Here is a 14,989-nt window from a genome sequence, read left to right on the forward strand (position 1 = left end):
ACTTAGAGGCTGTTGTGCATGAAAATCCCAGGAGATCTGAAGTTTCTGAGATACTGAAACCAAACTGTCTGGCACCAACAATCATTCTATGGTTAAAGTCAGTTAGGTCACATTTCTTCCCCATTCTGATGTTTGGTCTGAACAACTACTGAACCTCTTGACCATGCCTGAATGTTTTTATGCATTGAGTTGCTGCCACATGATTGGCTGATTAGATAGTGTATAACGAGCAGAGCTACAGGTGTACCTGATAGAGAGACCATTGAGTGTAGCCAGTTTGAGTGGATAGCCAACATACTGGTGAACATAGTTTATTGCAGGAATGTTTGAGATCATGCACTTCTTTAAGAGGGATCAATTGTCCAAATGGAGAGCAAATGTAAAGTGCAAAGAGTTAGAGGTGGACTAGGATATGAATTACAAACCATTGGTGGGTAGGTGAACCGAGCAGTTAGGAGGCACATAGGATGTTTGCATTAGAGTCAGAGAAAAGCACAGAAACATGTCCTTTGGCCCATCTATTCCATGCTGAACCATTTAAAATGCCTACTATTAAAGATAGTCAGTATTGTGGAATGAGCAGCCAGCACAAGTGGTGCATGCAAGCTCAGTCCCAACGTTTAAGAGAAGTTTGGATAGATACAAGGATGGAAGGGGTATGGAGGTCTATGGTTCAGTGCAGGTTGATGGGAGTAGACAATTTAAATGGTTCAGCATAGACTAGAAGGGCTGAAGGGCCTGTTTCTGTGATGTACTTTTCTATGACTCTATGACTCAGTCCTGAATCAGTTCATATCTACCCAAATATCTGGTCCCTTAGAATACCTTCCAATAACTTTCTCACTACTGCTGTTAGGCTCATCATTCTATAATTTCCTGGTTTATTTTTAGAGCCTTTTTTAAATGCAGAACAACATCAACTATTCAGTCCTCCAGTATCTCTCCTGTTACTAAGAATGATCTAAATATTTCTGCTAGGGCCCCTGCATTTCCTGCACTTGCCTCCCGTAGGGTCCGAGGGAAACACCTTGTCAGGTGTGGGGATTTATTCACCCTAATTTGCCTCAAGACAGCAAACACTTCCTCCTCTGTAATCTGTACACAGTCCACGAGCTCACTGCTGCTTTACCTCACTTTTAGAGAACCTGTGTCTGTCTCCTTAATAAATGCAGAAAAAATCCCCGTTCCCCCGCACAAAAAAAACTAACAGAACACAACAATCAACCTCCAAACCCCTCTCCTCATGCAACAAAACAGAAAGGAACAGGTGAAAAACACATGATATAAAAACCATAAATCTGAAAATTTCACAGTCCATAAATGCTGACCTACCAAAACATCCTCCTTCATCATTGAAAGAGAGACACCACATGAACGCAGAGGCCTACCTGCCTGTCACACAGCGATAGGCCGCTCACAGATTCCTTCTCCAGCAGCGATCAAAAGGAAGGCCGTCAGTACTGAACTCTCGCTTGCCTTCTGCATTTGCCTCGACGTCTCAATCTTCCTCGATGCTTTATCTGGCAAAAAGGAGGCATTGAGGCCATCTGAGTACACACTCACTTCCCAGAATCTTCTCAGAGGCAGCAAAGAGGTGGATCACTGTAACAATCTCCAACCTGTAAATCGCAAGCTCTAACAGTCCCAGAAACACATTTAAGGTGAAAAATAGATGTAAAAGAAGTAAAGTAGACATTTTTTGAGCTACCTGGAAGATATTGACTGAGAGAGCATTGTAAATTGGTGCCACCTTGGTCCACATATTTAAAATGGACGCTCTAGTAATGAAGGGTTATGCACCCAAAGCAATAGGCTAATTTCTTTGATGTTGTCCTATTGTAGAGCTTAGAATTGTTGGACTTGTATTCTTTACAATTTAGGAGAATAAGACCTACTCTGGTTGAAACATATAAGATCCTTAAGCAGCAAGCAACATTGTACTGCTGCCAGAAAACATCAAATTTCACCTCATATACGACAATGATAATAATTCTGTACTTAATGGAGTTTAGAACAATGAGGGGTGGATCTCATTGAAACCTGTCGCATGTTGAAAGGTCTAGATACAGTGGACATAGAAAGGATTTTTCTCTTAGAGTCATAGACTCATAGAACACGACAGCGTAGAAGCAGGCCCTTCTGTCCATCTATTCCATGCTGAACTATTAATCTGAATATTAATCAGTTCCTTGCAGTCATGGGCAGATTGGTTACCAAGCCAAGCCATTATATATCTGGATAGAATGCTTTCTATGGTGCATCAATAAAATTTGATCAGGTTTGACAGAGACCTTGCAAATTTCTTTAGACTCCTGAGGAAGTAGAGACATTGGTGAGCTTTCTCAGCCATGACATTAGTGTGGTTGGACCTGTACGGACTATTGGTAATGTCCACTCCAACCTTTCTTTGAGTGTCCAGATAGATAGATAGATAGATAGATAGCTAGATAGATAGAGATAGATAGGAGACAGAAATGGATAGAGAGAGAGAAAGAGATAAGTAGATAGAGAGATAGAGAGATGGATGGAGATGGAGATATAGACAGAATGGTCCAGTTTGATGGAATCTGCTGGGAGCGTTTTACCAGTCTGAAACAAAAGTTTCTTAGCCAATTGAGGGTGAGGAGGAGGTGGGAGATAAGACAAAAAGACCCAGCTTTGGCAATAGTTGCCATAAGTCTTGCTCCAACTGTGCTCCCCCTGAGCCCTGTTGAGGCTCCCTATTCTTCCATGTGATGGCTGAAGGGTCAGATTCTCTTTTCCTCTTGCAGGGCTGTTGGGAAAACCTGTGTCCTCATCACGTACACAACCAATGAATTCCCGGAGGAGTACATTCCGACGGTGTAAGTAACTCCACCCGCTATTCTTTCACTTGTATTTTCCTTCCAGTGGTGAAAGTCATGTTTAGTTTAGGCATCAAATTTAGCTTCACAATCCGCTCCATGTCCGTGGCTCCACTGGGAATGAAGAAGTGTGGGAAATTCATTATTGACTTTAGTATTGATAAATCTCATCACTGAACTCCAGACCCTGGGAATGAATGCCTTCCTGTGCAACTGGATCCTTGACTTTCTGACCAACAGACTGCCATCGGTAAGGATAGGCAGCAAGCCCTTCATCACGACTATTCTAAACAATACTGCACAAGATTATGTCCTCGACCCCCTACTCTACTACCTGTACACTCACAAATGCATGGCCAGATTCCACTCTAGCTCCACCTGCAGGTTTGCAGATGATACCACTGTATTGGGGTACTCGTCAGATTAACGCTGTGCGATCTGCCATTCCAGGGAACTGGAGTCCCTGAGGAATGGCTGGTGGACCCAGCTGAGGCATTGAGCTGGCCTTGTGGCTGTGGTCTCACTTCTGTGCACTCCGCAGTTCATGTTCTGAGTTTACTTTTATTGTTTCCACGATTTGCTCTTTTTTGCGCACATCTGGTGTTTGAAGGTCTTTGTAGTGCGTATTATTTTTAATGGGTTCTATTGTGCTTCTTTGTTTTGTAGCTGCTGGCAAGGGTACAAATACCAAGCTGCATGGATTTAATAATAAATTTACTTTGAACTTTGAGTCTGAGTACAGGAAGGAGGCAGAGAGCTGAGTGGCATGGTGCCATCGGTGCTGGCTTTGTGTAATTTGTGCACTGAATTTACAAGTGTGGTGACTCCAGTGCCTGTGCTTCAGAATCCCACTCAATGTCTGAGGCTGCAATGGGATTGAGTAAAGTGTGGGCAATTTATAACTGAATTCAATAGTGCAAATTACAGCCACCCTCGACCCTGATGTCAACGTGGAAATTTTACAACACAGGAGAAGGCTATTCAGCTCCACCTGTCCACGTTGGATGATGTAGAACAACCTACAAGAAAGTTACTTTCTTGTCCCCTTATGATTTTGCACAGTTCAGTTAATTCTCCCCCTTTCCAAAGACGTGTGGGTTGATACGATTACTTGCCACTGTAATTTGCCCCTGGTGTAGTTGAGTGTAGATGGATGCTCGATGGGCTGTATATAGACAGTAGGCTGCATGGTTGGTCTTTGTGCTGTGATGCCATCATCTTTAATGGTTTCAAACCTCCAATCTTCAGCACATCTAGTTTTAAACTGATTCCGCCCCTGCAAGTTGTGCCTTTGACTATTTGAACGCCACCTCATCTACTGCTTCAGCCTCACCAACATCACATACAAGGTCTCAAGAGTAAAGTAGGAAAGGAGACGAGCTCTGGTGACTGTGTGACACCATCAACCATGAAATGAAGCAAAATGAGCAAGCCATCCTGACCTGTATGGATTACTGGTCTGAGCTGCCATTGCAGAGTTCGACCCAGTACAATTGACATCCAGCCAACCCCCACCATCTCCCACGGGGCTGAGGTTGGTGCCAGGTCAACATCCTACAATGGCAGCTTTCTCAGACACTGCCAGCTGAGAGGAATCCTCTCTGCTCTCAGTGCCCAATCTGTGGAATGGTTACACCCTCCTTCTGATCTCGAAAGGCACCACCGCACTCTCCCCTCCCTCTGCCATTCTCTAACTAGCTTCACGTTTAGGCTCAGGTGCCTGAGGGTGAAGACTGGAAACTGCTTGACGACAGAAGACCATCATCCATCCTTCTCACCTTCTGGCACCCTGGGAGACTGAGTAACCTCCCGTTCTCTTTGTTTCCTTGAGAGAGGGGGAGCATATTTAACTGTTTGCCATAGAGGGAGTACAAAGAAGGTTCACCAGATTGATTCCTGGGATGGCAGGACTTTCATATGAAGAAAGACTGGATGAACTGGGCTTGTACTCATTGGAATTTAGAAGATTGAGGGGGGATCTGATTGAAACGTATAAAATCCTAAAGGGATTGGACAGGCTAGATGCAGGAAGATTGTTCCCGATGTTGGGGAAGTCCAGAACAAGGTGCCAAAGTTTGAGGATAAAGGGGAAGCCTTTTAGGACCGAGATTAGGAAAAACTTCTTCACACAGAGAGTGGTGAATCTGTGGAATTCTCTGCCACAGGAAACAGTTGAGGCCAGTTCATTGGCTATATTTAAGAGGGAGTTAGATATGGCCCTTATGGCTACGGGGATCAGGGGGTATGGAGGGAAGGCTGGGGCGGGGTTCTGAGTTGGATGATCAGCCATGATCATAATAAATGGCGGTGCAGGCTCGAAGGGCCAAATGACCTACTCCTGCACCTATTTTCTATGTTTCTATTTTTTATGTACTTACTCATATGATATGGATCAGTGGCATGGCCACTGTTTATTGTCCATCCCTGGAGCTGAGGGTCCTGATAGGCCACATCAGAGGGCAGAAGACCATGTTGAGCTGGGAGTCAGGTGCAGGGCATCAATAGTTGGTCCCTCCACTACAGAACCTTGAAGCACAGATACCTTAAGCATTGTTAACACTGATGTCCCAAACTTCATCAGAAACTTTCCAATATTCGTTTACTAAACTTCCTCTGTAACCCAGAGAAAGTGGTGAAGCGGATAGAGCCACTGTACCACAATACCAGACCCAGTTCAACCCTGACCTGTTGTGGCGTCTGAATGGATTTTACATATTCTCTCTGTCTATATATCTACCATTTATCTCTCCAGCTCTTTCTCTCTCTCTATCCATCTATCTATCTCTCTCACTCTCTGTCTCTCTATCTCTCTCCATCTCTCCAAAGTGTTTCCCTTTCTCTCCAACTTGTTCTCTCCATCCATCTCTCTATCTACCTATCCATTTCTCTCTATTTCTTTCTCCCTCTATCTCTTTTCTCTATCTATCTACCTATCTATCTCTCTATCTATCCCCCTCCCTCTCTCACCCATCTCTTCCCCTCTCTCACCTTCTCTTACCTTCTTTCCCCTCTCCATCTCTCTATCTATCTCTGTCTCTATCTCTCCATCCATCTCTCTCTACCTATCTCTCTCTATCCATTTATCTCCCCTCTATCTATCTCTCCCTCTACTTGTCTCTATCTATCTACCTATCTCTCAGTCTATCCATCTCCCTCTATCGTCCCCCTCTCCATCTCTCTCCCACTCTCCCTCCCCTCCACTCCCCCTACCTTTATAAAGATAGGTATATATATATCCTCTGGTCTTAGACTCCCCCACCACAGGAAGCATCACTTCACATCCACTCTATCAAGGCTTTTCAACATTTGATAGGTTTCTATGAGGTCCCCCCTCATTCTTCTGAATTGCAGTGAGTACCGGCCCATATGTACATGACAACATAGCACGGCCACAACTCCATAATTCTAACTGGTGCGCCTTTGAAATGCAGGAGGTAACTGGAGCACTCAGAGAAAATGCACACAGCCAGATGGAAAATGTATAAATGCCTTACAGACAGTGGCGGGAATTGAACTGTGATCAATGATCATTGGCACAGTAGTGCGATTGCACTAAATGCTGCTTTACCATGCCACCTCAAGGATTATCCTTGTATTGTTGTGAAGTGTATTTCCTGGTTTGAAGGCTCATCTCCAGGAAAGCTGCAGACAATGTAGTAGTTAACTAGTCGAACAGGAGAATGGCAATGCACTAATTGTAATAAAAGAAATCATTTCACTGTTGGAAAATGGAATATTTGGACAAGATTACATTAGCTACCACAAGAGTTCTGTAAATAAAACATTAACTGTACAGAGAGAGGCAACAAAAAGATTATCAAGGATCAACTTTCTCTGCCACATACATTTACAGTGTACATATGTTTGGAATTTCTGTGATGTGTTGGCATGACGTGCATCAAAAACAACTTTCAACAACTGTAAGAATAAATTGTCTAAAAATAAACAGGTTAAAAGGACAGATAGAACCATAGAAACTACAGCACAGAAACAGGCCCTTTGGCCCTTCTTGGCTGTGCTGAACCATTTTCTGCCTAGTCCCACTGACCTGGAATAAAATGTGTATAAATACTGTACATAATTACCAACATGTATTTGCAATGTAAACAGCATTATAAACAGTGGTTCAAAGTGGCCACAGTGCTGTGTTGTTACTGAGGTAATAGGTAGAGGGGAATGGGGTGGCTAACTAGAATGGTTAATCAGATTAACTGCCTGAGGGAATAATTTTTTAGATTCTAACTACAGTAAGATTACATCCAGAATTAGATTTCATTTATTTTAGTGAGAGTGAACTGAGAATATTAATTTCAGGGTGAAAGCAGTTAGAGGCCATGAAATACAATAGGAGTGCAGGAATTCTTCATTAAACAGTGATTGAATTTTTCAAACTTATTTAAGTTTACTTATAACAAAATTATTTCTTTATAATAATCAATGCATTTTGTAAAAGTGGAGAAAGGTACCAGTGTAAAATAACCTGAAATAAATAACCAAGACTGAGGATTTTATTAAATAATAAGGTAATTACTTTAATACACACAAATTACTGGAGGAACTCAGCAGGTCAGGCAGCATCTACAAACAGGAGTAAAGTGCCAACATTTCAGGCTCAGACCCTTCATCAGGAATCAGGTAATTACTATGCAGTGCATTTGTATCCTTTTCAAAGTTCAAAGAATGTTTTATTATTGAAGTTCGTTTAGGCCACCAAATGCTATCTGAGATTCATTTTCTTGCAGGCATTCACAGTAGAAAAAAGAGGCACAAAGAATCAATGAAAAACTGCACACAAAGAATCACAGATTGTGTAAATACAAAAAGAAACAAGTATCGATAATAAATAATAAACAAATAAACCGAGAACATGAGTTGTAGAGTCCTTGAAAGTGAGTCTAACGATTGTGTTCAGCGTTGTGGTGAGGGAAGATGTCCACACTGGTTCAGGACCTGATGGCTGAAGGGTAATTACTGTTCCTGCACCTGGTGGTGTGAGACCTAAGGCTCCTTTTGATGAGTTTTGTGTTATCCGTGTTTTATCAACGTGAATGGAGACCATCTCCTCCGTTACCCTGGATAATTTAACAGTGTCTGTGGGACTGATGTCCATTTTGTCTTTCCCTTTACAGCTTCGATAACTATTCCACCACTGTCACTGTTGATGGACATGCAGTGAACCTTGGTTTGTGGGACACTGCTGGTCAGGAAGATTATGACAGACTCCGACCACTCTCCTACCCACAGACTGTAAGAAGATTTTCACAGGGAATCTGTCCCTTATTCTCTATTCCTTAAGCTTTCAAAAAGTACATTAATTGTTGTGTAGTTATCAGATTGACAAAAACAAAGTGCGATTGTTGGGTCCGAAACACAACAGATTCTGCAGATGCTGGAAATCCAGACTAACAAAATGCCAGAGGAACTCAACAGGTCAGACAGCATCTATGGAGAGGAATAAACAGTCAACATTTTAGGCCAAGACGCTTCATCAGGAGGAGGAGGAGGAGCTTTATTTAGCCAGAGGGAGGTGAATCTGTGGAATTCATTGCCACAAATGGCTGTGGAGGCCAAGTCATCGGGTGTATTTGAAGCGGAGGTTTATAGGTTTTTGATTGGTAAGGTTATGGGGACTTGGTAAGGGAATGGGATTGAGAAGGATAATAAATTAGCCATGATGGAACAGCAATTGCCCGAGTGGCTTAAATCTGCTCCTATGTCTTAAGATCAGGACTGGAAAAGAAGGGGGCAGAAGCTGGAACAAGAAGGTGAAGGGAGGGGAACGAGTACAAGCTGGCAGGTGATACAGTGCCCTATAAAAAGTATTCACCTACCCACCTTCGAAGTTTTCATGTTTTATTGTTTTACAACATTGAATCATAGATGATTTAATTTGGCTTTGTTGACACTGATCAACAGAAAAAGACTTTCATATCAAAGTGAAAACAGATCTCTACAAAGTGATTTAAATTAATTACAAATATAAAACACAAAATAATTGATTGCTTAAATATTCACCCTCTTCAAGTCAGTATTTAGTAGATGCACCTTTGGCAGCAATTACAACCTTGAGTCTGTGTGGATAGGTCTCTGTCATCTTTGCACATCTGGACACTACAATTTTTCCCCATTCTTCTTTAGAAAACTGCTCAAACTCTGTCAGATTACATGGGGTCGTGAGTGACCTGTTCAAGTCCAGCAACAAATTCTCAATTGGGTTGTGGTCTGGACTCTGACTTGGCCACTCCAAGACATTAACTTTGTTATTCTTAAGCCATTCTTGTGAGCTTTGGCTTTATGCTTGGGGTTATTGTCTCGCTGGAAAACAAATCTTCTCCGAAGTCACAGTTCTCTTGCAGACTGCATCAGGTTTTCCTCCAGGATTTCCCTTTATTTTGCTGCATTTATTTTATCTTCTACCTTCAGGAGCCTTCTTTAGCTATGTAAAAAGGAAAAAAATAGTTAAGACCAAAATTGGGCCCTTGAAGAAAGAAACGGATGAATTTATTATGGGGAACAAGGAAATGGCAGACGAGTTGAACAGGTACTTTGGATCTGTCTTCACTAGGGAAGACAAACAATCTCCCAGATATGATAGTGGCCAAAGGACCTAGGGTAATGGATGAACTGAAGGAAATTTATATTAGGCAGGAAATGGTGTTGGATAGACTGTTGGGTCTGAAGGTTGATAATTCCCCGGGACCTGATGGTCTGCATCCCAGGGTACTTAAGGAGGTGGCTTTAGGAATCATAGATGCACTGGTAATTATTTTCCAATGTTCTATAGATTCAGGATCAGTTCCTGCGGATTGGAGGGTGGCTAATATTGTCCCACATTTCAAGAAAGGAGGGAGAGAGAAAACAGGGAATTATAGACCAGTTAGCCTGACGTCAGTGGTGGGAAAGATGCTGGAGTCAATTATAAAAGATGAAATTACGACACATTTGGATAGCAGTTACAGGATCGGTCTGAGTCAGCATGGATTTATGAAGGGGAAATAGTGCTTGACTAATCTTCTGGAATTTTTTGAGGATGTAACTATGAAAATGGACAAGGGAGAGCCAGTGGATATAGTGTACATGGACTTTCAGAAAGCCTTTGATAAAGTCCTATATAGGAGATTAGTGGGCAAAATTAGGGCACATGGTATTGGGGGCAGAGTACTGACATGGATTGAAAATTGGCTGGCTGACAGGAAACAAAGAGTAGCGATTAACGGGTCCCTTTTGGAATGGTAGGCGGTGACCAGTGGGGTACCGCAGGGTTCAGTGCTGGGACCGCAGCTGTTTACAGAATACATTAATGATTTAGATGAAGGGATTAAAGTAACATTAGCAAATTTGCAGATGACACAAAGCTGGGTGGCAGTGTGAAATGTGAGGAGGATGTTATGAGAATGCAGGGTGACTTGGGCAGGCTGGGTGAGTGGGCGGATGCATGGCAGATGCAGTTTAATGTGGATAAATGTGAGGTTATCCACGTTGGTGGTAAGAACAGGAAGGCAGATTATTATCTAAATGGAGTCAAGTTAGGAAAAGGGGAAGTACAACGAGATCTAGGTGTTCTTGTATATCAGTCACTGAAAGCAAGCATGCAGGTATAGCAGGCGGTGAAGAAAGCTAATGGCATGCTGGCCTTCATAACAAGGGGAATTGAGTATAGGAGCAAAGAGGTCCTTCTGCAGCTGTACGGGGCCCTGGTGAGACCGCACCTGCAGTATTGTGTGCAGTTTTGGTCTCCAAATTTGAGGAAGGACATTCTTGCTATTGAGGGAGTGAAGCGTAGGTTCACAAGGTTAATTCCTGGGATGGCGGGACTGTCACATGTTGAAAGATGGGAGCGACTGGGCTTGTATACACTGGAATTTAGAAGGATGAGAGGAGATCTGATTGAAACATATAAGATTATTAAGGGATTGGACACGCTGTAGGCAGGAAGCATGTTCCCGCTGATGGGTGAGTCCAGAACCAGAGGCCACAGTTTAAGAATAAGGGTAGGCCATTTAGAACAGAGTTGAGGAAAACCTTTTTCACCCAGAGAAGAGTGGTTATGTGGAATGCTCTGCCCCAGAAGGTAGTGGAGGCCAAGGCTCTGGATGCTTTCAAGAAATAGATGGATAGAGCTCTTAAAGATAGCGGAATCAAAGGTTATGGGGATAAGGCAGGAACTGGATACTGATTGTGGATGATCAGCCATGGTCACAGTGAATGGCGGTGCTGGCTCGAAGGGCTGAATGGTCTACTCCTGCACCTATTGTCTATTATCAATTGCCTTCCAGGGCCTGCTGTAGTGAAGCATCCCCATAGCATGATGCAGCCACCACTATGCAGAGTTGGCATTGTCATAGCATTTTTTCCTGATAGCCAAAAAGCTCAATTTTCATTTCATTAGACCTTAGAACCCTCTTCCAGCTTACTTCAGAGTCTCCCACATACCTCCCAGCAAACTCTGGCTGAGATTTCATGTGAGTTTTTTCAACAGAGGCTTTCTCTTTGCCACTCTCCATAAAGCTGTGACTGGTGAAGCACCCGGGAAACAGTTGTTGTATGTGCAGTCTCCCCCATCTCAGCTACTGAAGCTTGTAACTCCTCTAGAGTTGTCTTAGGTCTCCTGGTGGCCTCCCTCTCTAGTTGCCCTTCTTGCACGGTCACTCAGTTTTTGAGGACAGCCTGCTCTTGGCAGATTTACAAATGTGCCATAATCTTTCAATTTCTTGATGATTGACTTAACTCAAAGAGATATTCAGTGACTTGGAAACTCTCTTGTATCTATCTCCTGACTTGTGCTTTTCAATAACCTTTTCATAGAGTTGCTTGGAGTGTTCCTTTGTCTTTATAGTGTAGTTTTTGCCAGGATACTGACTCACCAGCAGTTGGACTTTCCAGAAACGGATGTATTTTTACTGCAATCAATTGAAACATCGTGACTGCACACAAACCTCCAAAAACAGATCTCCTTTTAACTAATTATGTGACTTCTAAAACCAATTGGCTGCACCAGTGATGATTTGGTGTGTCATATTAAAAGGGGGTGAATACTAATGCAATCAATTATTTTGTGCTTTATATTTGTAATTAATTTAGATCTCTTTGAAGAGATCTGTATTCAGTTTGACACGAAAGAGTCTTTTTCTGTTGATCAGTGTCTAAACAGCCAAATTAAAACCACTGTGATTCAATGTTGTAAAACAATAACACATGAAAACTTCCAAAGCGGGGGGTGAATAATTTTTATAGGCACTGTAGGTGAGACCAGGTGAGGGGGTTGATGGGGAGGAGGGATGAAATGAGAAGCTGGGAATTGATAAGTGGAAAAGGTAAAGGATGAAGAAGAAGGCTTCTGATAGGACAGAAGAGTGGACCATGGGAGAAAGGGAAGGAAGAGGGTCACCAGAAGGAGGAAAGGAGAAGAGAAGGAGTAAGGGGGGAAGAAGTGTTTGCTAGATCACTAGATTCTTCATCACCTTTTCTCTCTATCCATTCTTCTCTTTTTCAGGATGTGTTTGTAATCTGTTTTTCCCTGGTTAGTCCTCCTTCTTTCATCAATGTCCATCCAAAGGTGAGTGTTGGGATTGTGTAAAGAAAGAATGGGCATATCTAAAAGATTTTCTCTAAATGAATGTGAGGGAAGGATTATGAACACAAGATATTGGAAATCCAGAGAAACACCACAAGGGGAGAAGTACAAAGGGTGAAGGGTGGGAAGTGAAATGTTTCAGGGGAACATGAGGGAGAACTTCTTCACACAGAGGGTGGTGAGAGTGTGGAATGAGCTGCCAGTGCAAGTTGTGGCTACAATTTTGATTTTGACGTTTAAGAGAAATGTGGATAGGTACATGGATAGGAATGATATGGTCCAGGTGCAGGTCAATGGGAATAGGCAGTTTAAATGTTTCACCATGAACTAGATGGGCCAAAGGGCCTGTTTAGTCCTGTAGTTTTCTATGACTCATGTCTCACTGGAATTAGATACAGTTTTGGTTGAGGCTTTAACTGGAATATTTAGCACTAAATTGGAGCCATTGCCAAAAGAAGCCTATCCAGGGAGTGTGATTCCTGGTGCAGTGGTTTTGTCGAATGAGATGAGTAATGATGTAGAAGCTTTAGAGAGGGTGCAGAGGAAGTTTACAGGATGTCGCCTGGACAAGACAGCATATCTTAAGAAGATAGATAGAGCAAGCTAAGGCTTTTCTTCTTAGAGTGAAGGAGGAAGAGAGGTGGCTTGATTGAAGTCTACAGGGTGATAAGAAAAGTAGATGGAGTGGATAGCCTGAGACTTTTTCTTCCCAGGGCAGAAATGGCTAGTACAAAGAGACATAATTTCATGGTGATTGTAGGTAAGTATACAGGGGATGTCAGAGGAACGTTTTTCGACATGGGTGCGTGGAACACCCTGCCAAGGGTAGTGTTAGCAGCAGATATATTAAAGATATTAACACACTGATGATAGAAAAATGGATGGCTATGTGCATGGAAGGGTTAGATTGACCTTAGAATAAATTAAAAGGTCAGTACAACATTGTAGGCCGAAGGGCCTGTATTGTGCTGTAATTTTCTATGAGAAATAGTAGACTGTCCCTATTCTATTTTAGCTTCAAAGAACATGATACGGGCCGGGCCCTTCAACTATGATGCTGTGCTGACCTTTAACCTACTCTACCATCAATCTAACCCTTCCCTCCTACACAGCACATAACCCTCCATTTTTATTTCATTCATGTGCCTACCTAAGATGTCTTCATGTATCAGCATCCCAGTAGTGCTTTTCAGGCACTGTGTAAAAAAAACCTCCCTCTAACATCTCCCCAAAACTTTCTTCCACTCAGCTTAAAAGGACGTCCTCTGTATCAGCCATTGCTGTCCTAGGAGAAAGGCTCTGGCTGTCAACTTTATCTGTGCCTCTTATCATCTTATACACAGATAGTTTCTTCAAAATGCACATGTTTCTGAGGGTTTGCTAGGAGAGATGTGCAACTAGGTGTTTGGCCAGGCTAGATTGTCTCGAACCAGGGGACACAGTCACAAAATAAAGGATTCAGTCATTCAGGACAGAGGTGAGAAGATGTTCCTTCACCTAGACGTGGTGACTCTTTGGCAGTCTCTACTCATTTGTCCAGTTGATTATTCAAGCAAAGTTCAGTGGAGTATTGGATATCAAAGAAATCAAGGAATATTGAGTTGAAGCAAGAGAGTGGTGTTGATGTACACAGGAGACACTTAATAAAGATACCGCTGAGTGTGTGTTTGTGGTCTTCTGCTGCTGTAGCCCATCCGCTTCCAGGTTCAATGTGTTGTGCATTTAGAGATGCTCTTCTGCACACCACAGTTGTAATGAGTGATTATCTGAGTTACTGTCACCTTCCTGTCAGCTTGAACCAGTCCGGCCATTCTCCATAATACCATAAAGGCCATATGACCATAAGACAAAAGATCAGATTTAGGCCATTCGGCCCATTGAGGCTGCTCCGCCTTTCCATCAAGCCTGATTTATTATCCCTCTCAACCTCATTCTCCTGCCTTTCCCCATAACTGTTGATGCCCTGATTAATCACGAACGTATCAACCTCCACTTTAAATATACCCAATGACTTAGCTTGCACAGCTAACTGTTGAAATTGATTCCACAGGTACTCCACCTTCTGGCTAAAGATATTTTCTCTCATATCTGTTCCTAACAGGAGATTTACAAGGATGTTGCCTGGATTGGAGAGTGTGCCTTATTAGAATAGGTTGAGTGAACTTGGCCTTTTCTCCTTGGAGCGACAAAGGATGAGAGGTGACCTGATAGAGGTGTATAAGATGACGAGAGAAATTGATCATGTGGATAGTCAGAGGCTTTTTCCCAGGGCTGAAATGCTTAAACATGAGGGGACATAGTTTTAAGGTGTTTAGAAGTAGGTACGCGGGGACATGAGAGAGAAATTTTTCACACAGAGAATGCTGGGTGCATGAAATGCACTGCTGGGGACAGTGGTGGAGGTGAATACAATAGGATCTTTTAAGAGACTCTTAGATAGGTACCTGGAGCTGAGAAAAATAGAGGGCTATGTGGCAGGGGAATTCCAGGCAGTTTCTAGAGTAGGTTATATGGTCGGCAGAACATTGTGGGCCGAAGGGCCTGTAATGTGCTGTAGATTTCTATGTTCTAT

At 42.7% G+C, this 14,989-nt stretch overlaps 1 protein-coding gene across 2 annotated transcripts in view; it reads left to right on the forward strand.

The window, feature by feature from the left end:
• The window catches only part of LOC134353862 (ras-related C3 botulinum toxin substrate 1-like), a 50,285-nt gene that overhangs the window by 20,716 nt on the left and 14,580 nt on the right, over positions 1 to 14,989 (forward strand). The window contains exons 2-4 of one of the 2 annotated variants that reach the window (XM_063062341.1): positions 2,772 to 2,843; positions 7,973 to 8,090; positions 12,337 to 12,399. In XM_063062341.1, coding sequence (XP_062918411.1) covers positions 2,772 to 2,843; positions 7,973 to 8,090; positions 12,337 to 12,399 — 253 coding nt within the window. The remainder of the gene's footprint in view (positions 1 to 2,771; positions 2,844 to 7,972; positions 8,091 to 12,336; positions 12,400 to 14,989) is intronic. The other variant, XM_063062342.1, reaches the window with a different exon arrangement.

The sequence above is a fragment of the Mobula hypostoma genome, chromosome 11 (genome assembly GCF_963921235.1).
Source record: "Mobula hypostoma chromosome 11, sMobHyp1.1, whole genome shotgun sequence".
Taxonomy (NCBI): domain Eukaryota; kingdom Metazoa; phylum Chordata; class Chondrichthyes; order Myliobatiformes; family Myliobatidae; genus Mobula; species Mobula hypostoma.